The sequence below is a fragment of the Sminthopsis crassicaudata genome, chromosome 2 (assembly GCF_048593235.1).
Source record: "Sminthopsis crassicaudata isolate SCR6 chromosome 2, ASM4859323v1, whole genome shotgun sequence".
Lineage (NCBI taxonomy): Eukaryota > Metazoa > Chordata > Mammalia > Dasyuromorphia > Dasyuridae > Sminthopsis > Sminthopsis crassicaudata.
In genome coordinates, this window is record NC_133618.1 from 145,464,843 (window position 1) to 145,492,708 (window position 27,866).

At 34.2% G+C, this 27,866-nt stretch overlaps 1 protein-coding gene across 4 annotated transcripts in view; it reads right to left on the minus strand.

The window, feature by feature from the left end:
- The window catches only part of MSRA (methionine sulfoxide reductase A), a 526,139-nt gene that overhangs the window by 161,846 nt on the left and 336,427 nt on the right, over positions 1-27,866 (minus strand). For 3 of the 4 annotated variants that reach the window (XM_074287549.1, XM_074287551.1, XM_074287552.1), the window contains one exon: positions 3,550-3,654. The exons of the other annotated variant lie outside the window; for it this stretch is intronic. In XM_074287549.1, coding sequence (XP_074143650.1) covers positions 3,550-3,654 — 105 coding nt within the window. The remainder of the gene's footprint in view (positions 1-3,549; positions 3,655-27,866) is intronic. 4 annotated transcript variants of the gene reach the window in all.

Genomic DNA, 27,866 nt, shown 5'->3' on the forward strand with positions numbered 1-27,866 from the left:
TATGATTTGTTGTTTCACCCATTCATTCTTTAGGATTATATTATTTAGTTTCCAATTAATTTTTGGCCTATAATCCTCTGGCCTTTTATTGCATGTAATTTTTATTGCATCATGATCTGAAAAAAAAATGCATTTACTATTTCTGCCTTTCTGCATTTGATTTTGAGGTCTTTATGCCTTACTAGATGGTCACTTTTTGTATAGGTTCCATGAACTGCTGAGAAGAAAAAAATGTACTCCTTTCTGAACCCCTTCAATTTTTTCCAAAAGAGCTATCATATCTAACTTTTCTAAAATTCTATGTACCTCCTTTTTTCTTATTTGTTTTGTGGTTTGATTTATCTAGTTCTGAGAGAACAAGGTTGAGATCCCCCACTAGTATAGTTTTGCTGTCTGTTTATTTCTTCTTACAGCTCTCTTAGTTTCTTTAGGAATTTGGATGCTATACCACTTGATACACATATGTTTAGTATTGATATTACTTCATTATCTATGGTACCCCATTTAGCAAGATATAGTTTCCCTCCTTATCTCTTAATTATATCAATTTTTACTTTTGCTTGATCTGAGATCAGAATTGCTACCTCTATAATACTTTAATATTTAAATCCTTAAAGTGGACCTGTGAACTCATTATTGTAGGTATTTCATCCAACAGTGAAGACCTCAATCTATCTCCTATCTGAGAGGACCTTTCAGTGTTTAGGTTATACCAGCAGATGAGCAACCTGATGCTGGAGAAGAAGTTCCAGGTCTGGCATTAAGAGATCTGGATTCAATTCTTAGCTCTTTTTTTTTTTATAGTTTTTATTTACCAGATATATGCGTGGGTAATTTTTCAGCATTGACAATTTCAAAACCTTTTGTTCCAACTTTTTCCCTCCTTCCCCCCACCCTTTTCTCCAGATGGCAGGTTGACCAATATATGTTCAATATATTAAAGTATAAATTAAACACAATATATGTATACATGTCCATATGGATATTTTGCTGTACAAAAAGATTTGGACTTTGAAATAGTGTACAATTAGCCTGTGAAGGAAATAAAAAATGCAGGCATATGAAAATAGAGGGATTGGGAATTCTATGTAGTGGTTCATAATCAACTCCCAGAGTTTTTTCGCTGGGTGTAGCTGGTTCAATTTATTACTGCTCTATTGGAATTGATTTGGTTCATCTCATTGTTGAAGAGGGCTTCGTCCATCAGAATTGATCATCATATAGCATTGTTGTTGAAGTATACAACAATCTCCTGGTCCTGCTCATTTCACTTAGCATCAGTTCACGTAAGTCTCTCCAGGCCTTTCTGAAATCATCCTGCTGGTCATGTCTTACAGAACAATAATATTCCATAATATTCATATACCACAATTTATTCAGCCATTCTCCAATTGATGGGCATCCACTCAGTTTCCAGTTTCTAGCCACTACAAAGAGGGCTGCCACAAACATTCTTGCACATACAAGTCTCTTTCCCTTCCTTAAAATCTCTTTGGGATATAAGCCCAGTAGAAACACTGCTGGGTCAAAAGGTACGCACAGTTTGATAACTTTTTGAGCATAGTTCCAAATTGCTCTTCATAATGGCTTGATGTATTCACAATTCCACCAACAATGCATCAGTGTCTCTGTTTTCCCACATCCCCTACAACATTCTGCATTATCTTTTCCTGTCATTCTAGCCAATCTGATAGGTGTGTAGTGGTATCTCAGATCAACTCTTAGCTCTTATTAGATATTTGACTACATGCAAATTATTTTACTGCTCTGGGTAAGTACTAATTCCTCATTACTAAATGAGTAATGAATTAGATAATCTTTAAAGATATTTCTTATCATTCTCCAAGAAACTAGGGTTGTGTCCATCCTATGATGAGCATTAGAATAAGCCTTTAATGGAGGTAACAGTTCAATAAGGGAGATGAACCATGAAATAATGATAATAATTATTATTCCTTTTTTTTCTTTATTGTTATTGTTGTTACATTAAGATACTGACAGACTAGAACACACAAATTTTGAACTTATCCATCCACTACGATTTGGGAATAAATTGAAGAAATACGATGATTGAGTTGGCTGGATTTAAAAATGAGTAGTCAAGAAACCTATCCTAACATGTATTCATATATTGTATTTAATTTATATTTTAACATATGTAACATGTATTGGTCAAACTGCCATCTAGGGGAGGGGGGTGAGGGGAAAGAAGGGGAAAAATTGGAACAAAAGGCTTGGCAATTGTCAATGCTGTAAAATTATCCATGCATATATCTTGTAAATAAAAAAATAAACAAATTAATTAATTAAAAAAAAGAAACCTATCCTAATAATCAAAATAGACAAAAGAGTTCCTATCTTTCCCTGGAGGGAAAGTATCAGGAAGTACTTTATATTAAAAGGTATATTCCCTGATCTACTCTCTTTCTGCTTGTCTGTCTATGTGTCTCTCTACTCCCTTTATAAATTAGAGAAAAGTCACATGATTAATAAGTGATTCCCATAACCTCCCTTAACTCTTCAAAATGCAATATAAGTTTTCAAGGACAGACCACTTAAAACTATCTATCCATCTATGTGTGTGTATATATATATATATATATATATATATATACATATATATATATATATGTATATATATGTATGTGCATAAACATACATATATATATATATGTGTATATTATAATGATATCAAACACAAATACCATATGAATAGGACTGTTGTGAAATTGACATTATAAGAGTAATTGCCAAATGGGTGAAGATCAGTGAATAGCACATCTGCTATATAGAAATTTTTAGTTAATAGACTTTCTTATATGAAAACACCACATTAGCAAAGCAGTATTGGCATGGCCTTTAGGCCAGAACAAAAAAAGTCTTGGGAATTGAGTGTTATATATACCTCACACAGGTGTCTGCTTTTATGCACATAAGAGAATAGAAAAAAAATTATGATTGCCATTGTTTGCACAGATATAAATTCATTTCTCTATGTAATCTCTTCCTTAGAGGATGCTTGAATGATAAACATCATGGGTTCCACTGTAGTTGTCCCTGAGAACTATGCTTTATGTTTTTTGTTCAATTATTTTCCTTATGCATACACAAAAATCTAACAGCAGTGTTTTTAAAATATGAAAAAACCTAAACCAAAGGAAATACAGGAAGCATAAATCAGAACAACTTTGGAATGGCTGAAAAAAGGCACTAATTTCATAGACAAAAGCCTGCATTAAGGAAGCATAATGTAATAATCAAAGGTGAATGGATTTTCTACTGTCTCATGTATTTCTCTGTGGGAATTCTCCCACCACAGACAGCTGTAAATGGAGAGGCAGTGGGGAATGTAGGCAGTCTAAGTCTGCTTCCATTCTCTTGTCTCTCCTCTTTTTCCCTTTCTCCTTTTTCCTTGTCAATAAATGTCTGCTATCATATTCTTGAACTCCTGTGTGATTTCAAGGTTCATCTCTTCCATGCAGCTCAAACACTAATTATCCCAGCTGTAATTAGTAAGATAATTAAATACTGGCTCACTCATCACTCTACCTTGTGTCGGGTCATGATTCTCCCAGAAGACCTTGAGCAGATCCTCAAAACTGATGTATTCTGGCTGGTACACAACTCGGACAATTTCAACATGCCCAGTTTTCTCTTGAAAGAAAACAGAAAATGCACATGAAAGTTAGTATTTTTTTTTTGAAACCAAGAAATAGGAAATGATAATAAGTATGGATGAAAGAAACAAATTTCCCCAAAATGTCTGAAACAGTTTTTGTTGCTGTGTTATTCGGAGACAAAGGTTTTAGTTGTTTTCTTATAATAGTTTATATTTACATACACTTGGTTCTTTTCAAAGTTCTTTCAACTCTGTATTAAGGTATGTTTTTAGAATCAAGAAGAACAGGATTCAAATCCTCCCTCAGATGTTTACTAGCTATGTGATCTTAAGCAGGTGACTTAATCTCTCTGAACCTCAGTTTCCTTATTTGTAAAATGGGCATATCACTAGGGCAAAGCCTTGTGAGGCTCAAATGAGACTGTAAAGCATTATAAACCTGAAGTATTTTATAAATATAAGTCATTGCAATTATTATTTCCTCACAATAACCCTGAGATAAATAATATAAAAATTTTCTGTCTCCTTCTCCTCCTGTTCTTTTTTCTCTCCCTTCCCCTTTCACTCTCTGTTATCTATCTATCTGTCTCACTACTCACTTTTTAAATTAGGGAAAAGTCACATGATTAATAAGTGGCAGAATTTAAATATAAAATAAAATCTTCTGATTCTAAGACCAGTGATCTTTCCATGGCATCACTTTTTCTTTTCTGAGACTTCAAGGTGGAAGACTGTGAAATTACAGTAATCTTATTGTGTTCTATCAAAAATAAACCAAAAAAATGCATAAACACACAAAACAAAAACAAAAACAAAATCCCTACGTCAAAACCTGATTTCCAACCAAACCACAGAATTGTAAATGAAATCTTTAAAAGAGTTCTTGAAACAGAGAAAAACAAAAAACTTAACAAAGAGAAAAAAAATTTTTTAAATGAATGGAAGTGCTGTGTCCTGAATACAAGTTCAGCTGCTCTACTAATAGAGATGACATTGAATACATAGCCTTTAAAAAGCAGGCTTATAGCTCAATCACATTAGATAAATTAGTTAAAAGAGGGACATTTTTGCTATGCTGTTAACACTGTTGCAAGGTTTGAGTTCAAATACCCATTGGGGCAGTAAGTGTTTTCTTCACCTAATTTGTCTCTGTGGTAAACAACCAGTGTTGTTAATTCCTTTTTTCCCCCCTGCAATTGTCATCAGTTGGCCCACTCTCAAAGTTGTCCCAAGAGGGATACTCTTTGGATCAGAAAGCCAGATGTTTGCTTCAAAGACTTTATGCTTCTGGAATTCACTTTTTCACCATCTTCTTGGATACAGTGATTTTATAACCTAACATGAAACAACTTATACCTGTATTCTCTTGGCTGGTTATGTTGTCTCTATATTTTAAAAGTTCATCTTTCATCTTTTATCTGCCATCAAAGAAGACTTTAAAGATTTCCAGGGATGGAGCTTAGAGAACCAAGAACATAGATTCAGGATTTTTATGTAGCCGGCTCATTCTTTTAAAAAATTTTATTTATATATTACACTCAGGTAAATTTACATAGAGGACACTTTATGCTTTGAATCTGAATCTGAATCTTTTCTTGTTTTGTTTTGTTTTGTTTAATTACATAACAATACAGATATTCAACTTAACATTCCTAGAACTGTCAAATAAAGGTTAACAACTAGGAACTAGATGACACAGTGGACAGAGATCTGGGTATGGAGTCAAGAAGACCTAAAATCAAATAAAGCCTCAGACCCCTACTTAGCTATGTGACCCTGAGCTAGTCACTTAACTGAGTTTCCTCGTCTATAAAATGAACTAGAGAAGCAAAAGGCAAACGATTCCAGTATCTTTACCAAGAAAAGCTCAAATGAGAGCATGGCGAGGATATGAGTGAAATAACTGAACAACAACGACAAGAAAAGGGATGGCAATTAAAAACATGAAGACAGAACTGAGGAAAAAATTATGCTATTTGTATCACTGTGATTTATTCAGAGGTAAATATAGTCTACTACCAACACACACAAAAGAAATATATGAATACAACTACAAAACATTCTTTACAGAAATAAAGATGAGCCCTAATTAGTGAAAAGAGGTAATTTGTTCTTGGTTAGATCATGCCAGTGTAATAAAATAACAATACTAATTTATTAAACATGAGTTTTATCATTGTTCTTATTATCAGCTATAATTTATTAAAAGTATGAATCAAGAAATTAAATGCATGTCTAAAAGATCTCCTTCCTTTAAGTGAAAAGGGAATGCCAAAATGACTAAATTAATGAATGAGCAAGTTACCATTTTAATTTTGTTTGTGTTTAGATATTACAGTTGTGACTATGACTCCATCTGGGATGTTTTCAGCAAAGACACTGGAGTAATTTACCTTCTCCAGTTCATTTTATAGATGAGCAAACTGAGGTATAAAGGTTAAGTGACTTGCACAGGGTCCTCCATTAGTAAATCTAGAGCAAGGGTTCTCAAACTAAGGCCTGTGGGCCAGATGCTACGTGGAGGACGTTTATGTTGCCCACCAGGTTATGACAAATAGGCTGAGGGGCGGAGACAGAGTGTGAGTTTTTGTTTTTACTACAGTCCGGCCCTCCCACAGTCTGAGAGACAGTGAACTGGCCCCTATTTTAAAAGTTTGAGGACCACTGGTAAGGTCACATTCGTACTGGAAAAATGAGCCTTTTTCCTGACTCTAGGCCCAGCATTCCATGCACTAGGGCGCCACCTTGCTGTGCCACTTTGAACTTATATCTTCATTACCATCACCATCATCATAAATATCAACATGGGCAACAACTTGTTCTGTGAAAACACTCTGGTTCAATCTAGAGGAGAGCTTATTTGTTGAGTTTTCAGAGGAGTGTGCATCTGTAGGAGAAGCATCTGCTGCCAGTTCATGAACTTTCTCAAGTATCTTTCTAGCCAGCAGGTTATATGTTGTCACTTGGGAGGTGCCGAATTTCTGTAGCTTACATTGTTCTGTTGTATAGTTTCTACCATTCCTTTCGTGATATGCACTGCTAACCAAATTCTGACTCCGTAAGGACAATGCTTCCTTAATTTATGATGGCTAGTGATACAGTTCTGTATCGCCATATTATATTATAATATTATAATATTTAATATAATAATCGCCAAACCCTTCGGTTTCCATAAACAAATCCATATGACTCGGCTCTTTGAAATTTCTTTACTAAGATGTTACTAGTTGATTTCATGCAAATGTTACCTATAGAGGGCGTTTGCATTCCTCTTTTGGGGCATTAACGGTTTCACACACTCAAAGTGGAGGTAAACCACTGTCAGTTACATTGGACAAATCCAATGGTGCAATTCTGTTATCAGCTCTTATTATTGCTCAGGGAAGTAATGACTGCTGGATCCAAAAATATTTCTGTGTGTTTTGGCCTGTTTGACATGTGCTCTTAGAATACCTTAGAATTCTTAGAATGAAATCGTTTTCATACTTTGGGGTGAGGATGTTTTAATCTTTTAAATACTCCTTAGGATTACAAGCACCATGTTTGCTAATGTTGAAACATGCTTTTGTATAGATATTTTCCAAACCATTGTGGTCCATTTTATAATCCTAAAAGTATATAATTTTAGGAAAGTTTTGGAAGTAATACTTGGAACTGATTATTCTTTTTAAACGCAGTAGTAAATGGAAACTTCATAGTTTCAAGTACAATCTACTTTTTTGTGCTCTGATATATATGTAGAAATGCTAAAAGTTTCTTGTGTTTAAGTTTGAAATAAAACATTTTTAAAAGTCTGGTGTTGTGTAGGTGTTAATTGCTTTAAACCTGCTCTTCTCATTTGTTATTATTATTGTCTCTATTATAAGTTACTACTAAGTTTGCTCTATAGCATTATTTTTATTATAATCGATATTTTTCATAATTAATTGTTAAAGTATAGAGTGTTCTTTTACAGAAGGGTGGAAAATTCATGGTTCTCTGCATTATGAACCTCACACATACATATAACTTCTAGTCTGGATCAAAAGGCCATATGCATTAAGGTATCGGCATAGTGATAGCAGACCCCCTAATTTCATGGGAAGGAAAGGAAAAACCAGTCTTTAAAGTGAATTTAGAAAACTTCATGCAATAAAGTGATGGCAAATGTTACCTATAAAATTATATAAATCAGGAGTTTGTGATAACTATAATGCAAAACTTTAGCTATACTATTTAGAAATGTTTTCCTTTATTAGATATTAAATTGAGCAAATCTATAGGTATAATTAGAGACTGATTTTAAAAAATCTTTGTACAGATAACATATTCAGAAAGGCTTAAAAGCAGCTTAGTCAAAAAGTCTTTTATAGCTGCTACCCTTAAAACTCAAGATCTCTCTGCATTGATAAACAGTGAAGTGATGCCTCTGTCAAATTCACCTTTATGTTTCTTTACTTTATTTCTCCAAAGCAGAGCAACCTGTATAAAACTACACAGTGTAAATGATCAAAGGGATTAAGGGCCTATGAAACTCACAGTAATCCTCACATTTTATAGGAATGAACCAGTGTCCTAGGCTAATCTGATTTCTGAGATCAATCTGCAAACACTGTCTTATGCTTCACTGAGATAAGGACCAGACTTTAAAACTATGATGAGCTTTGATCACACATGCTGTGCAAATGACATGAATTGATGTGATGTGCAAATGTGCTTGTTAAAGAGTCAAAGCAGCATAATATGTGTTTTAGCATGTGGATGAAAATGCCCTTAAAAGGAAAGATGTTAAAAGAAATGTTGAGTTGCATTTTGGTAGGGATTTTTCTTTTCTCCATAGGCTAACCCTAAATGCTCAGTGGGAAACAGAAGCAAGAGGACAGGTTCTGAACAACTATTTGAGATCTTATAAAATTTTCTAAAAGAAAACATAAGGTTTGGTCCATGTGTTAAAACACTGGGGATTCTGGACTAGAATCTACACACAGAAGGTAAGTTCCACCATGTGCCTTCATAAAGCAAATCAAGGTCAGCTAGCCAACTGACAGCAAGGCATGTTCACAATTTTCTGCACATGAGTAGTCAGGTGCTCAAGAGTACTATATTTAGCTTGGTTGGTTTATAACTGCAATGGTAGAAAATATGTATATCCAGTGATCATGCATTGGGATCATGTTTCACAGTCCAGTTCAGGACTTCTTTCTATTCTAATACATTAATGTTTGTGCCCCCCACAAACTCCTCTTTTATCACTTACTCTGGTCTGTTTACTGATTAAAGAGAAACAGAGATTGCTCTGTTGACACTTTTCCAATTTCCACTCTAGTCACCTGCTCAATGAATTACCATTTTTGGAATGACCCTGATGCTCCCTGATGGATCATGACATTAAAAAGATAAAAGTATATGTATGTACATATACACACATATATCATCATATATTTATGCATGTATATATTATATGTTTATACCACATGCATATTTATATGTGTGCATCTATCTCTATATCTATACATATATACATACACACTATATATATATATGTACATTTATATGTATCATATGTATAAATATAAATAGACACACATAAAAGTAAAATCTCTACTAACATTCAACAATGATATTTCCTCCTGGGTCCATAGAGTGTGTGTGTGTGTGTGTGTGTGTGTGTGTGTGTGTGTGTGTGTGTGTGTGTGTGTAGAAGACCGGGGGGTGGGGTGGGGGAGAAAAAGAGAGAGAGAGAGAGCAAGAGGGAGGGAGGGAGAGAAGAATGGCCAATATTTGTAGAAAAGGCTTATCATGAGAAAGTTGGATAATAGGGTATTTTTTGTTTTTTACCACATCACCTCATCCAAGGTATCCATTAAGGTGTGGAAGATTAATGATCCATGTCATTGGAAGGAATCCCCTCACAGATGAAATTCCAAAGATCTCTAAAGTATTTAAGTTCTATTATATTTTCATATTTCATTGAAAGTTCCAAAAAAAGGGGAAAAAAAGTTCCAAAGGTCATATCATGAACTTAGCTAAAAGCTATTCTTTCATCACAATATAAAGTCTAAGTTTAGAGCAGCTGGAAAGAACAGTGGGCTGGGAGCTATCACTAGAAGAGATACATACCCCTTTTTCCTCCCCACCCAAGCACTGCTATGGTGCTCAGCAAGTCACCAGTCATTTAACTTTCTGAATTTGAATGAATTTATCTGTACAAGGAGGGGAATAGGACCCGATTATCTTCAAGGTCTCCTCTAGTTCAACATTTCTGTGATTATGTCATTGCACAAAAAGGGAGTGAACTAGAGAGCTTTTGTGATAGGGCAGAGCATAGTATTCTTTCCTGCAATTCCAAATACGGGAGTGTGGCCTACATGAGTGGAGTAAAGAAGTATCTGTCATTCAAACTAAAATATCTTTAAGTTTAAAGTTTAGTTGTGCCATTTAAGGTTAAATTTTGGAGGTAGGGGAAGACTTTGAAAATCTTATTTTAGAGTAATAATTATCTACTTAGAAAATTACCATAACTAAAAAAGAAAAAGTTTTTAAAAGAAAAAGTTTTAATATAAGTACATTTAATTAAAATTTAAAAGGAAACTGCCTAAAACCTGAAAAGACTGGGTAAAATCTGAAGCTAATAATCTTTTAATCTCCTGAGACAAAGAATTTCTGCTTTTCCTTTCTGATTTTATATTTCATTTACATTAATAATTTTATTTTAAAAATTTAAATTTAGTAACTACATATAAAAACAAATATTTAAAAAATTTAAAACTATTTAATGAAAGTATAAACTCTATTCCTTATAATTTATCATCTAAAATATGTATATTGATATTAATAAGGTACTAAAAATAAATATCCTGGTTGTTTCTACTTCTAACTTTTCAGTATTTTCTTTCATAAATATAAAAAAAATTCTATTATTGGTATTTCGTTTACTAGTTGTAATTAATATGGGTAGTTTTTTGGTTTTTATGTCTTCATGCTTTTGTTAATATACCTCCTTTTTATTCTTGATATTTGACATTTCTTATAGTATAATGATATTTAATTACATTCAGAGATCACAAATATTGAGCTACTTTACAAAAGGAACGTTTGTTTTATGAGGTCAAGGGCACTTTCATTTCTTCTTTGTAGCCTCAGCACCTGGCTCAGTGCCTGCCACATAGGAGACAAAATCAAGGTCTGCTGATTGATTGTTATTTAATAATTATTTAAATAAATAACAATATTAATAACATGTTATATATTATATATTATTATTATACCTATTTTGAATAATGCATTATTATATAATTAGAGAAATAATAATTAGCTTAATGATTCTGTTGATACATTCTCAATTTCAATCCTGGCCATAGTAGCATTTTTCCAATTGTTGGGTTGTGTTTTTTTTTTTTTTTTAATTTTGATTAATTCTGTCATGAATATCTTTGTATCTGTAGGTTTGCCCCATTCCTCCTTTTCATAATATCATCAGGGTATGTTTTACTAGTAAGATGCTTGGGTCAAAAGGTATATTTTTGTAGCTCTAATTGTACATGGCCATCCTGCTTTCCAAAAAATTTCGCCAATTGCAAGAGGCTACCTGTGGGGACAGCTAGGTGGTGCTGTGGATACAGTAACAGCCTTGAAGTCAGGAGAACCTGAGTTCAAATGTAACCTCAGACACTTACCACTTCCTAGCTGTGTGACCCTGGGCAATTAACCCCAATTGCTTCACCAAAAAAAAAAAAAAAAAAAAAAAAAAAAAGCAAAGAAAAGAAAAGACAGCTCTATGTATCAGAAGACCTGGATTCAAATTTCACCACCAGTATAATTTATATGATTGTAAGTAAAAATCACTTATCTTACTCAGACTCATTTTCCTCATATGTATAATGAGATGGCTGGACTATATTGGCCTGTAAGGTACCTGCCAGCTGATTCTGTAGTCCTGTGACTGAGAGTTCCATTGATAGTGTAATATAACAGTATCACTTTCTTCACAGCACTACCAGTATTGAATTTAATTATATCATTTTAACTATCTTTGCAAATTTAATGGGAAAAGATGATATATCATAATTGTTTTAATTTATATTTTTCTGATAATTGGAGGATTTGAACAGTTTTTCAGGTCATTATGAACAATGTGATTTGTTCATCTTTTGAGAACTGCTTGTTCGTATCCTTTTGGCTCACTTCATTTTATTAAAAATGTTATAAGTCATAGGTTTACATGGTTATGGAGTCCTAGAGAAAATGAGGAAGCTTTCTGGTTGAGGTAGCTTTTCACTTACCTCTCAATGACACATTCTGGGTTACACTATCAGAATCATGACATTTCTTAACTCAAGTAATTGCCTTCATTGAACCCAATGAGCCATACACTTCCACAAGCCTAGTTAGGGGTTATCAATATTAATCTGATCAGCACTATCAGTATCTTCCCTGAATTGCAAGGAGAGAGGAGAGTATTTGCATCAGCTTATGCCATCTACTGGTTGGAAGCTTTGATTATGAAAGCCCGCTATAAAATACATCTTTACAGTTTTCTCTCTACACAGAAAGAAAGGACCCAGAAATCATAGAATACAATCTTGTCATTTTGTCAGTTAGAAAACTGAGGTCTGGAGAGGTAAGTGACATAGTAACAGCACTTGATTCAAACTCAAGTCTTTTGACTTCAAATCTCATTGTTCTAAGTTAGCATATCTACATCAAGATTCTTCTGAACCTCATCACTTCAATGGGTCCTTGGTGTCACTGGCATAAATGAATTTAAGGCAGTAGAAACAGGAAAAATGGGTAAAGGAGACACTTTGACTCTGAAATTTTACTGCAATATATAAGGACGACTGTGAAGACAATGCTGCTTTTTAGTCTTTAACGGTTTTTGAATGGGTGATTGTGATTAATTAGGCACTTGATATGGTCTTTTTCTCTTACATCTGCATACCCCTATTTTATAAAGTTTGTTCCATAAGGAACTGTAGATGGAGGAACAGGGAAAATGGACAAATGAGGCAAGAGTTAAGTTAGCTTTAACTGTTTGCTGATGGGCAATAAGACCCAGGAAGTTTACTTTTTAATAGGTGTGAATATATGCTACCTGACAATGGTGGTAATGATTATATGGTGGAAAGAATATCAGTTGGGAGACAGAAGAAACCTTGTTTCAAATCTTGCCTGTGACACTCAGTGTGTGAATGTGGATAAGTCACTGTCTCTGAGACTATTTTCTCATCCATAAAATGTGTATAATATATATATATGTATATATATATATATACATTTTATTTATATATATATATATATATAATATCTAACTCAAGATTATCAAAATAAGTTCATGTATATTATGTATACATTATATATATATATAATATGCTTTTATATAGCACTTTGTAAATCTTAAAGTGTGGTACAAATGTCAGCTATTATTTATAATTAAAATTAAGCTGTACAAGTTATTGTAAAATTGCTTTTAGAGTAGTGCTGATAATACATACTAGAGAGCTAACAAAGGAAAAAGAGAAAAAGAATAATTTAATTGTGTTAAAGCAGTGTTAACTACCTCATTTGAGTATACAACTTACTAATTCACTTTAAGACACAGTCGATAGGAGCTCATTGTATCTAAAAAGGACTTTTTCATTCTAAAACTGTTTTAATAAGTTATGACTATAATAGTATGCAAAAAATAATGGGAAGATCCACATACATGAAGATGACATGCCTGTTGTGTCTTAGCATGGCATGTGAAATAACTAATTTAAAGCACTTTATAAATTTTGAAGTACTATATTATTGCTAGCTATTTATTATTATTGTTATTGAGACAAGACAATGTGAGGACTCCAGAAAAAAGAATGAGAGTGACTGACTTTATGCAACTCTGCCTTATCTGAATTCAATTCATACACAAGTCAAGACATCACCCTATGCTGCCATTGATTCTCATTGAAAACAAGAACAAACAGTAAATTGTAGTTTGTTATTAATATTAGTGACATCTGTGCTAATTTACTCAAATTCTTTGTGCACAATTTTATTGCTTTTATTGCTCATTTGTTTCAATCCTGCCTGACTCTTCATGACTCCTTTTGAGGGTTTTTTTTTTTGTTGTGTTTGTTTGTTTTTTGGCAAAAATGTTGGAGTAGTTTGCTATTTCTTACACTGCTCAATTTACAGATGAGGAAACTAAATGGGGTTCACAGAGCCAGAAAGTATAAGAGGCCACATTTGAACTCAGGTCTCTAGCCCATCAATCTACCCAGTGAACCACCAAGCTGTCATACAAGGCACTGAATGTGTTCAAGACATGATTGACAATGGTAATGAATGTACTCTATCATCACTAGATCCAGATAAAAATGATAGCACCAAATTCTGTTCTGGTTGGGAAGTTACTTGCAAGGAAGGGATTGGAAAGGCTAGAGGAACCAGGGAGGATTAATGAAAAATACAAATGAATGTATAAAGTTGGGATGTTACCAAGTCCACACTAATTACATAAGAGAGAAAAGTGGAATACAAGTGTAAAATTTAAGAGAAAAATTTTAGGATATCGGTCAACTTGTAGCCAATGGTCAAACAATCATGGGAGATATAAGAGATCTGCTGGGGAGTCTGCAGAGTCAAATTGCCCTAGACTTTCTAGGAGTGATCTTCTTTACAAAGAAGGCCTTGTCAACATTCAGTGCTGACAGGCCTTGGCTGACACTGACACTGACTCAAAGAGGCTACTAAAGGAATCTTTTCACTAGTTTTTAACAACACTCATACTTGGATTACACTAGGCTTTTAATGCTTGCTTAGTTTGGATATTGAGACGTCAAGGCAGTAGAAGGAGGACTAGACTAGGGATCTTTATAATGCAACCTTGGCTTTTGCCACTATGTAATCTTAGACAAAACACTCTAGTTCTTAGTTTCCCAGTCTCTAAAAGAGGGGTTCAAACTATATGGTTTCTTAGGTACCTTCCGTCTCTATAACTCTAGGTTTTCATCTTTCATCATAAAAAGAACCTATCTTAAAACAGAATACTGTTGTAAAAGGTCAGAAATGTATAATTATTTATATTCAAACATAACAAAGGTGTATGTTACATTTTCCAAGAGAGTTTGTTAGCATGTAGAAGAGAAACACTAATAGCCATATTACTTATGCTAGCAATGTTAATAACCAACAATACTATTAACTAATATATTAGCAAAACTAATAATTCAATATTAACTTACAAATTAATTTAAGACAGTTTCTAGAAATATGCACAAAAACGTATAACATGGATCTAGTAGCATATATGATCAAACTAAACTTCAAAGAAGTTATGAGAATTGGATAAGCAGAGTTGCAAACCAGACAATTTCATCATAGATATCTCTGACTCTCAAGTATGGTGTGCTATTTTCAGTATATCACACAGCTCCTTACTTTATATACTACATATTAGATGACTAATATAGTTTGTTTTTATTGAGAAAAACAAACATTAAAAAATTACATTGACAGTAGTGTCCTTAAGAACTCAGTTGGAGACAGTTTGTTTAATATTCCTCTGCCCTCCAAAAAAAATATTTTCAGATTGAAAAAAGGGGGAAGGGGAACAAAGAATAAAAGCCATACTGAAATCTGCTCTTACTAATGCCCAAGCTGATTACACAGATTTCCAGTAGAGCTACTTGAATTCATCTGAAGATAATGATAATTGCCCATTCATTTTAAACAGAAACAGCATTACAGTTATTGATTTTTAAAGTCTGTGGGTGGCACTGGTATATTCTATTGACTTACATTATGTACTATTTGCAAATATCCCATATAAAACTGACTTGTAAGATTATCAAAGAAAGACTGTCTTTCCTTATTTGGTCATCTCAAAATCTTTAGGAATAAGCCATAATTTTATTTTTACTTAAATATATATTTGATAAGAATGAATCTAGGAATCAAGACTTTAAAATCTTAATCTCTTAGAATTATAATGACATGCTATTTGGACTGGGCATATTCCAAACTATGGTCTATATAACATTAAATTAGATTTTAACACATAAATACATCAGTGGAATTGCAACCATATTTTCTTTCATAATTGCAAATGGCAATCTAGCCATACCTTCTCATCCTTTTCAATTCTTCTAGTCTTCCATAGATACTCCACTTAAGTCCATATAACACAATATGTCAGAAGTCTTGATCCCTGTCTTTTAATATTTTGTTTGTATCAATAAAGCACTGGGCCAAACATCAAAACAAGTAAAAAATTCAATGGAAAAAATCCATCAATTTTTTGATTGTGTATATTGATGAGGGGTGGGAAAGGACACAAAACAAGAACTCAATTGACTTAATTTTTCATTTATGAACCATTTGTAGTATGACATAGTTATAACTTTGGGACTATCTACATGATGACAAAAACAAACAAGCAAACAAAAAAAAAAAAAACCTAGCTAATTCACTCAAAAAAGAAGTCAATTCTGGAAGCCATAGGGCTGAACTAGTGTTCTAATTTAATGAAAATGGTTGACCAATTTACCCCATGGAGAGATAACTGTTTCATTTTTCTACTTTGGAAAGAGGTTGTGGTAGAGCTTCCCTATCAGAAGTATTATAAAGAATAAAATCTATAAAGCACTTTTAGATTTGAATAGGCTGACATGAATGAAGATATTTTAATATAGTCTAGAACTTTTCATCTACGCATAGACAATGAAAATTTGAGTTCATTTCTAATTCAGTCCAGACTATGAAACTGTGACTTGTATATCTATTTCTTAGATTCATCTTAAAAGCCAAATAGATTTAATTTTCTAGGCATTTCTAAGAATAATTTGAAAATTTTGTACACTGATATACCTGATTATTAAATGAATTTTCAAGTGATTTGTAGATTTTAATACTCAGAACACTTCAGGTAAGTACATTTTATGATAACTACTTTGAAAATTAGGAAAAGGAACTTCTATTTCAGGCTCCTGAGATGAAATAAGTTTATTTTATGTTCAATTTTTGTACTAAATTTAGATGCTCTGGTTTTTTAAAATCTTTCTGTATCTCATATCAGTTGTAAGAGGCTGACAGAGAAAATCAGTTAGGGGAAAGAATAATAATTAAAATAAATATTATATGAAGATTTTTGTCAAACATAAGAGAAGAGGTCACTCAAAAAAAGAAAAAATAATATGTAAAGATGATAAAGCATACATATTTCCTGTGAAAGGTGAATGCCATACAAAGAATTGCTATTCATTCTAGGGACATTTATTATTTTTGTTCCTTTTTCCTTTTCTTCTTTCTTCCCTAGTTAAGATCTCTCCCAAGAAAAGAGAACAAAGGACTGAAGATTAAAGCAGAGATAAAAATGCAAGCAAGAAATTACCAAAGAAGAAAGGAATGATGGTAATGGGCAAAGAATGCTCAATTTGAAGTCAATGGACCTGAGTTCAAATTTACCAACCTAACTTACCACCTGTGTGATCTTAGGTGTCACTTAATTTTAGTCATTGTCTTCCCTCTCCTTCCACATCTATAAAATGAGAACTATATTATACCTATTTTTAGTAAAAGTTTTCTTTTTCTTTGTGGGGAAAGAGTAGGAATTTAAAAAAAAAGCTTGTTAATTAAAAAAAAATTTTTTTTTTAATAAAATGAGAAGGTTGGACCAGATGGCCTCTAAAGCTCGTTCCAGCTTTATAATCTATGATCTTACATAAAAAAGAAATGGCAGAAGGCTTTACAGTAATGATCACAGGACTATAAAATTAGAGCTTGAAGGGACCTTATGTGGTTATCTTATCCAGTCTCCTCAGATTCTTGAAATGATTTACTCAAAGTTATACAGATATCAAGTAAAAATCCTAGGACCATTCCCTAAGCCAGAAGTGTCAATCTTGAGCCCTGATGATTTAGAAAACCACAAATGAATATATATGGGCTTCATTATATTTTTGTTTATTTTGTTAAATGCTTTCCAATTACATTTTTTTTATTTATAATATTATCCCTTGTATTCATTTTTCCAAATTATCCCCTCCCTCCTTCCACTCCCTCCCCCCGATGACAGGCAATCCCATACATTTTACATGTGTTACAATAAAACCTAGATACAATATATGTGTGTAAATACCATTTTCTTGTTGCACATTAATTATTAGCTTCCGAAGGTATAAGTAACCTGGGTAGATAGACAGTAGTGCTAACAATTTACATTCACTTCCCAGTGTTCCTTCTCTGGGTGTAGTTGTTTCTGTCCATCATTGATCAACTGGAAGTGAGTTGGATCTTCTTTATGTTGAAGATATCTACTTCCATCAGAATACCTCTTTATACAGCATCCAAATTACATTTTTCATCTAGTTCAGGGACACTGGGGAGTTTTTGGTGTGGCACCTCAAAGCCCAGGAGTGACAAGTGGCAGTTGGGAGAGGGCAAAGTGGCAAGATCAAATGCTCAAATAAAAGACTACAGGAGAATACAGTGAGGCTAAATACTGAGCAAAAAGGAGAAAAATAAGACTACTATGAGTTAAAAATGTGAAAAGAAGTATACATATATCTTTGGGTTTGAATTTGCACTTAAAGCTTTTTATATCTTATTATCAAAATGCCAGTTATTATTTTAGAGCATAACCTGATTTTGGTGATTGTTTAGAAATATGCTAACATTTTAGCAAAGAGACATAGACTTCTCTGACTATTCAGCCTCATCACAGATCCCCAAGGTGAGCTTGAGCACAGAGGCTTCATCTTGGATGGAAGGCAAAGCAAGTGCCAGGAAGCCAGAAGTACAATGTCTGACAATATCACTCTAATGTCACCTGGTGGCCACTGTCACTCAGGTACTGAGTCACCCTGGATCACAGAGACACAGTCAAATTAAAGATGCGAGGGACAAATCAAAAGCAGGAGCTGAACCTTTCAGATAGTTCCTTAACTCCTTCATGGTTTTCTCATTTATAATATAGCATTTTCACAGACTCAAAGAATCTCAGACGGAATCTCAGACATTGTCTAGTCCAACCCATAGTAGGAGCAAGAATCCCCTTTGTATCATATTGGACAATTGACCTTTGCTGCAAGATTTCCAGCAAAGGGAAAATGAGTGGTATGCTGGAGCCAGCATAGATGATTTGAGGGCCATGTGGTAAGTTTTCAGTGTGAATGTTTATACATCACTAATCAATACATGCTATAAATCAGGGCTTGACATAGTTTTATTGATCATGTAGAGTAAGGAAAGTGATGAAGAAAATATTAATAATGGGTATTAAATTTAAAATGAGTTGTGAGTACATTTTTTAAATAGCGATCTAGTGGTTAAACATTTGCCAGCATATAGGAGGAATCCATTGCCTCCTGAGATAGTCTATTTTAATTTTGGATAGTTTTAATCTTTACTTATCCATGCTTTGGGGATAATTAAGTGACAGTGGATATAATACCTGGCCTGGAGTCAGAAAAATCCAAGCTAAAACCTGGCTTCAGAAACTAGCTACATGACCCTGGGTAAGTCATTTAACTTGTTTTCCTCATTTGAAAAATCGGAGTAATGATAGTGTTAGCTTTCATCATTATTATTATTTTACGTCAGCCCTAAATTTCTACCCATCTCTCCCCTGTCCTCTAAGTCAAGCAGAAAAAGCCTAATTTTTTTTCACATGGCAGTTCTTTAAATTCTGTCAAGATCTTATCCCTCAAAGCCTTCTCTTCTTTGAGCAAAACATCATGATTTCCTTCATTTCATTCTTACATAGTATGACAACCATCCTTGTTGTCTTTGTCTGGACTGCCTCCAATTTATCTTTTTTCTAAAATATGTCACTCAGAAATAAACTCCACACTTCCCAACATATCACTTTCAAAATCTGACCAAGTATTATTTGAAAAATTAAAGAATGACTATTAAGAGAATCATAAAATACTGGAAACTTCAAAAAAATCTTTAGAGACCACTTTTTCAACCCCTTCGTTTTGCAGAAGAGAAAGCTAAACCCTACAACAGTTAAGAAACTTGCTCAAGTTCACACTGATAATAAGGAGAAATTGAATATAACTCTAGGTCACCTGATTCAAAATCTAATGCTTCCTTCAAACATCAGTAATAATCATTCAGTTCAATTTTATAATTAAAATTTCTTTCTTTTGCTTTAAAAGAATTACAAAGACAATGTGAGATGCTTAGCATAAGAGGTTAATTTCTTGACAATTTATGGAAAACATTAAAATCCACATAATTTCACCATTTCTACTCCACCAATTAGTGGTAACCAAGCAGACCTTAATGATACAACCTTGAATATCAAATATGTCAGTGCTTATTAATATAAATGGCTTGGAATTATGTTATCTGTGAAAGCACCATGCTAAGACAGTACCAAATGTAGCAAAAGTATACACATATAATAAGCTTCCAAAATACAGTTCACAGGAAACTCTCCCTTGGAAAAGATGCCTGGCATGTGCTACAAGGAAGAATGATAGGAAACACACACAATGATTTGATTCTTTGGAGTGGAGCTTCTTTTTAAATTTCACTGGTTTTTTTTTCCCCCCAGAGTAGAACCTTGACCCCACCCTGCAAATGAAGTAGAAGCAAACATGAAAAAGGAACAAAGATGATGGATGATTGCTATTATCAAGTTGGGATCCAAACATCTGAAGCTTACAACCAGGTACAATAGCCAAGGCTTCTCTGACACATTTCTAATTACATTTCTTTCTGCCTTTGAGGTGAAAGCACAAAGCAACATGAGACTTCTCTCTTAGCTCTCCTGGGCTGCCTTAAGGGGCTTTTTAAAAATAGAGAAATGTTATTTGATTTGACAATGGAAGTCTAAGTATTATTCTAAGCAAGTATGGCATGTATATCTTCAAGATTTTCTTCAGTGCATTGAAACTATATTTGAATTATGGAAATGTATTAGTAGCTAAAATAATTTATTTGTTCTTTCTAATTAATAATAATTTTTAATGCTTTACAAACATTCTCTTCTCAAACACTTTTTGAAGTAAGTAGAATCATCCCTAATTTGTAGATGAGCAAAGATGGTTGATTGTAGGATAGAAATAGTGGAGCCAAGATGGAGACTGTAGTGCAGAATTAATTGCTGATTTGCTCAGAGATTACCATTTTTATTTTATGAACCTCACTGTAAACCCATTTTATTACTTATGTTTCCCTAATAACCATGGAATCTGGTCCTGTTTACTATTTTTATTTAAGAAATAAGAAAATATATCTACATGACACCCAATACTCAGATGAAAGACAAAAATAATGCAGATATCCAGGTCTTTCTAAGGAGAATCAATCCTAATAAATCTTTTGCTGTTGAAAATTTGGCTAGTGACATTGTGGGGTGGCTATTCATCTCTCTCTCTCTCTCTCTCTCTCTCTCTCTCTCTCTCTCTCTATATATATATATATATATATATATATATATATATATATAGAGAGAGAGAGAGAGAGAGAGAGATAGATAGATATAGATATAGATATAGATAGATATAGATATAGATATATAGATATATAGATATATAGATATGTTTGTTTGTTGGTTTGTTTCAAGCCTAGCCATATCTGTATTCCTAGTAGCTGGAAACAGCAATGGTAACACCTTACACAATCTAGATATACCAGTTTTCATAGGATTTTCTATGCTTAGTGAGCTTCTAATTTTTAAAAGACCAAATACCTTTCATCTCTTGAAAACTCCTTTACCTATGACCAGAAAGACCCCAAACTCCAAGGAGATAAGAGAGCCTGAGAGTAGGTCCTTTCTTCTTTGCATACTAATGATCCTTTGAGAGTAGAGAAAGAGAAATTCTCAGTGGCCAGTTATTTTAAGCAACTATTTAATCAATTGGAACTTGCTAGTCTATCTGTGAGTAGAGAAAAGGAATCAGGGGACTTGTTGAGATGGATTATATACTTCAGAATAGAGATAAGGGAGTCTTCCAACTTTCATTTTGCTCTTCAGTTCACTATACCACACTGTAATTTGAGTATTTCAAGAAGCACAAGACTCTGTACAAACATCCCAGCTGTAGAGTTGTAGAGTTTCTGCCCAGCAAAAAATTTTTCTTAGGAATCTTGGGAAACAGATAAAGCCTAGGCTAATTGATAGGCTAGAACAGTGGACTGAAGTTAAAGAGATGTAATCTAATAGCAATAAATATAGAGTCTTATACCTGGCTTCAAAATATCAATTTCACAAATATGCGATGGGGGGATGCATAGATAGGCAGCAGTTTGTCTATGAAAGATGAGAGATTTAACAGACTGCAAACTCAATATGAATCAACAACATAATGCAGCAACCAAGAAAGTTAAAGCTTTACATGAAGAGATTACATTAAAGAGAAACATAGATTTCAGGAAAAAGTAGGTGGTAGACCTACTGTACTCTATCCTGGTCATATCACATCTAAAGTACTGTCTTCAGTTTAAAGGATACATTTTAGAAAGATACTAATCATAATCAATAATTAATACATATTTATAAAGGGCCTACCATTTGCTAAAGTATGCCAAAGGAAGGTGAAAGGATGGTGAAAGACCACGTCATATGAGGATTGGTTAAAGGAAGTAGAGATGTCCAGCCTCAAGAAGACTCAGGGAAGAAGGTGGGGCTGGAGGGACATGGGGGCTGTTAAGGACTTGAGGGGCATCATGAGGGATTTTGATTTTTTGTCTGGATGAGAGGACACCACCAACAGATGCATCGAGTGTACATTAGGAGGAGCAAAACTTGGGCTTTATATCTGCAGACACCTTCCTAAGGAAGAGAACTCTGAAATGAGCTACAGGGGACACATCTGGATCCTCTTCCTGAGAAGTTTTCATGCTGGAATTAGCCTTGTGAGAGCCACTGAATGAGAAGTTTCTTTGGGTGCTGAAGCTCCTCCAGCCTCCGTGACAGCTGAGGAGAGCACTGCTCCAGCTTGAAGGGTCTGTGTGGCTATGCGTCTTCTGTTTTTGTGGGCCTCTGCCTCTCTCTGATTCTCTCCATTGTGAAACTAGTTTTGTGGCTGTTACTGGCTTATATCCTGCTAGATACTGCTGTTCTGGAGCCCTAGCACTTTCTTTTCATATTTCTGAGACATACAAGAATTGCTGACATCGGGGGTGAAGTTCCAGAGATACCATCTGCTAACTAGATGGTTTTGGGCCTGCTACTCCTCTCTAGCTTGTAATCTCCTTATCTATAAAATGGACTGATCATCTCTTAGTTTTCCTCCAATTCTACCAGACTATGATTCTAGGATCTTTCCTAGTGCTTAACCAAAAGGCTTTGACAGGGTGAAGAGTCACCCTGCTAAGACTACCACCTAGCTCAACGTTACTCAGAAAAAGAAGGTCGCTTTTGTAGCTTTAGTCACCGGCTATCTTTAAAGGGACAAGCTGTTCATTGTACAGCTCAGGTTACCAATGAAGAAGCTGTAGGAAGAAATAGGAGGTCCTTAAAAGTCCTTAATAAGATCATCTTCCCACTATTGGTATGATTTTTTTTTGGTAGGGCTGTTTCAACTTCCAATAGTCTCTGGCAAAGCTTTGTAGGATTCTTAGGAATAAGTGTACACTGAGAATCCACCTTCCCATTTTGGATAAACCGTTTTCTCCTTTGTTTGAATAACTCTCAGGATAAAGGCTATTAGTTTTGAATGGCAAAACTTAACTTTACTTTCCTTGCCCATAAATTCCAGGGGCTAAACTAGGCATTGCTTATGATCCTTTTTGCCTCCATGATGTTATGCATAACATTAAAATGGACCCTCTGTCATTATGGTCATCATGACCATCATCTCCATTTGGATAGGGCTTTACATTGTTCAAAGCACTAAGATGTAGCAATATCTCTTGAAGAAATTTTAAGTATTTGTTGATAGTATGGAATCTGGATTTCTAATGGATGCCACATTCACCTGAGCCCAGCAGGGAGATATGGCTAATGCCTGCATTAGTGATTTAGATTCTCAAGGGTGGTTGCTTTGAAATGCCTTGTTTTGTAAGAATTCTAATTATAACAAGAATAGAGTTGTCATTTTACCATCTCTGTCCCTTAGCTGCTGACAATCATTTAAAAAGGTTAATCCCTCAAGCTCCAATAATGCCCTCTTTATTTTTTTATATTTTTCTAGCTTTATTCACATTTGCTCATCACCTTCTTATCTTTACAACCATCACTTTTTTTATAGGTCCTTCCCCTTTCCCTCTTATCTTTTAGATTGTTGTGATTAAGACTATTTGCATCCTTCCAAAGGCATCCATGTTCTTTATCCTAACTGTTAATGAGACTATTTCCCAAAGTTAGCTGAAAAACTAGTCTGAAAAATTAGTGTCAAACTCAAATTGAAGCGTGGGCCACTGATTTGTATATAAGGATCCCTGAAGGCCACATGTTGAATTAGATTAAAAATGTAATGCTATCTATGCCTTATTTCATTTTTATGTATTTTATCAAATATTTCCCAATTACAATTTAATCTCCTTCTGGCAACACTTTGAAGTATTGCTAGTGGCCATGGGTTCCATGTTTGACACTTTTTTATGTAAACCACTTAAATTTAGGCAACTGAAGACTGTATGTCTTGGCAGATTACACTCAATAAATCACATTTCCAGATATCTCCTTAAAAACAAGGGCACACATAATAAAAAAAAATATATATCCTTGCACTAGGGAATGATTAAATCAAAAACATATTTACCACTAGCAGGTAATTTCTTTCCATGGAGCTCTTTAGTTTTAATAAAAAGAAAAAAAAACTCTATTAAAATCTAAGAATTAAGATGGAAAAAGATTAAACTTTTTTCAGGGAGTCTTAACAGACTATACAGACATCTGGCCAGGGATCAAGATATTCTAATGTTTCCTACTAGGTGTAAGGGGCCTCAATCACAGATGAAAAATTTTATTAAAGGTTCCATGTTCATTCAATGAATAACTATTATGTATATAGAGAAATATAACTATTATGTATTATTATGTATATGGAACTATGCTAGGGAATACAAAAGTTATAACAAAACAGTTCCTGCCCTTAAGTTTACATTCTATTTTTGTATATGTGTTAGGGGAGAGGGAGGTTGGGGAAGTAGATATGTCCAAAATAATCTGGAGGAGTGTGTGAAGAAAATGGTGAAGGCTAACAAGGTGAGGGACCAGGAAAGGCTTTATCTATCATGTAAGGGACTGACATTTGAGCTAAGCCTTAAAGGAAAAAAAAATTTAAAGAAACAAAGGTGAACAGGAGTAATGTTTTAATCATGGAGAAAAGCTTGGGCAAAGGCACAGAAGTGGGATATAGAAAAAGCAAATAGGACATTTTAATAGGAATGTAATATATGTGAAGGGGAGGAATGTAAAATAACTCTGAAAAGGCAGGTTGGAACCATATAGTGAGGGGCCTTATAGGATTTGTGTATCTCATCTTGGAAGCAGTAGGAAGCTAATAAAGGTTCTTGAGCAAAAAAGTAACTTCATCAGGACTGTACTTAAAGAAGATAACTTAGGCAGCCATGTACAGGACAGATTAGTAAGTGAAAAGAATAGAAGAAGGGAGCAGTGATGAGAAAAACAGGATGGTGACCATGTGAATGGGGAAAAGGGCATAGAGGAAGAATACACATTAAATAATTGTATGGGGAATGAGGGATAGAAATGATTCAAGGATGACTCATTTTGTAAAGTGTATAATAACAAGCTAGAATGTTTATAGCACTTTCAGGTTTGCAAAATACCTTACATACATAACGCCAATTGATCATGAAAAAACCCTGGGAAATAGATGGCAAGTACTATTATTCCTATTTTAGAAATTAAGAAACTGAGGCTAAGAGAAATTACAAAGGTAGTAAGTGTCTGGGAATTGATTTGGTCTCAAGTCTTGCCAAATTCAAAACTAGCATTTTATTCATTATGCTACCATTATGCCTCTGATAACTGAAAGAATAATTGAAAATATGATGGTGCCTTTGACAGAAATAGGGAAGCTGGGAGGAACAGCCATTTTAGTGGAAAATACAATGAGTTTTATTTTGGGCACATTGAGTTTGAAAAATCCATAAATCATCTAAACAGCCAATAAGCAGCTAAGGAGGTCAGGAGAAAAAAAAATAAGAGCTTGAGCCATAAATTTGTGCATCATTTATGTAGAGATAATTAAAATATGGGCACAACAGAGGTCACCAAAAAAAAAAAGTATACAAAGACAAGAGAGTTCAGGATATGGCTCTGGGGCATACCCAGCTTAGGTGACTGTTATCTGCTGCTCTTGTAGTTTCTCTTCTTGAGAGCGGATGATGGTGATTCAAGGAGACTGAGAGGCAGTTGCTGTTCTATGACCTCTCTGACTGAGAGGCTGTTGCATTGTCTGACCTCTTTCCTCTTCCTTCTGCCTCTAATTTATTTTCCCAGTCCACAAGAAACCCCTGTGTCAGTAAAGGCTGCCCTGCAACAACTTCAGATGTTCACAGCTGTGGAGGCTCTCAGAGAATTGACCTCCCCTTACAGTGCCTTTAGGCATGGTCCTTAACAGGTGACAGGGTGTGAAATACTGGACTTGCAAGTCAAAAAGACTGTCTCAGACATAACTGTGCTGACAAGTCACTTAATCTCTTTGAGACTCAGTTGACTTATCTGTAAAATTAGGATAATAATAACACCTCTCAGGCTTGTAAAGATCAAATGAGATAAAATATGCAAATCCCTCTGCAAACCTGAAAGCACAATATTAATGCTAGCCATTGTTTTTCTTACTATTATCATCCACATTTATAACATCCCAATAGTTTTATACCTTCTTTATTGTTTGTGCTAATATTTTATACTACTAAAGTTCAAATTCTTTCTACTAACTGCAAGCTCAGTCCTTTCAGTTAGCAAAAGGTTTTCAGTTAATTTCTTTTTGTCTCATCAAATTTGATATTCTTTCTACCATCTTGTGATACTAACTCAATAAAGAAAAAGATAAAACGAAGGTTGAGATGTATAGGCAAGACAGCCCCTTGTACCCCCAAGCTTTCTTCTAATTATTTTGTCTATCTTTTTTGTGTTATGCTATTGCCCTCGATCTCTTTTGCTGTGGGATGATTGAGTACTTTTCTCAATTCTCCCACTGGGTTTGGAGGCATCTTGTCTCCTTTAAAAAGCACATTTAATTGAGACCAAAGAAATGCTCTCCCTTTCCTCCTCAGCTCTTAGACAGCCATGTTTTAATTTTAATCACATTCTTGAGTAAGGTATTGGCAGCTTTATAAGCATGATAATAAATATACTGGAAGCTGTCTGACAATTTTTTCTTTCTTTCTCTTTCTTGTTGCCAATCCATTTTACTTACGTATGATATGAAGAGGGACAGTAAGAAAATATAAGAAATTATTAAGTTTGGCATCATCTATTCCCTCACATTGTGCAAATGCAATCATCCCTTTAATTGTCTATTCCTGATTATGTTTAATACGCCATCTTTCCCTGCTATGTAACTAAGTTGGGTTTGGAGCACATTGGGCCTGGTTTAATAACTGAGAATGAATTTACTTTCAACTATGTGGCCTTGATGAAAATGATTTTGCCTAGAGGAGGAGGTCCCTGAGATTTATAAGATTATTGATGAACTTGTATCTTTTTGTTGGGCACTTAAAAGCACAAGCAATATTGTGTAGACTGCTATTTAGAAACTAGCTCGATGCTGCTTTTGTTAAATGTACATATGTGTTGTGTGCATGTATGAGGTAATGAGAAATAGTGGATATGTTAGAGTAGAAGTTTGGATGACATGGGTCCAAATCTAACCTCTGAACTTACTAGCAATTTACTGAAACCATGTAACCCTGAAAAAGTTATTCAACCTTTTTGAGGCTCAGACAATAAATTACAGACAGGTCTTCAGTTAGGAAGCTCTCTGTGCCAATGAATTTCACAGTCTTGCTATCATTTGTCTTAAAGGGATGTTTGTGTCTCAGAAAGGTGAAAGATTTCCATGGTCACCTAGCTGACACAGGTTAGATCTGAACCCATGTGAAGTCATTCACCTAATGGGAATAACAAGAACCTTAGTTTCAGAAATAGTCAGATAGCAAATAAATTAAGGAGACAGGACATGAATCCCAGCCTCACCTGACTCTAAGGCTAACGTTCTTTTTACTGCTCCATGTTGCCTCTTAATTTGGACCAAGAATTTAGTTACTGGTATCTGATTATGATTAATGGTTTATGCACAAAATCTGGGATTCACTGTAGCACAATTTTTTATTTCAAAAGATGTTAGTTATC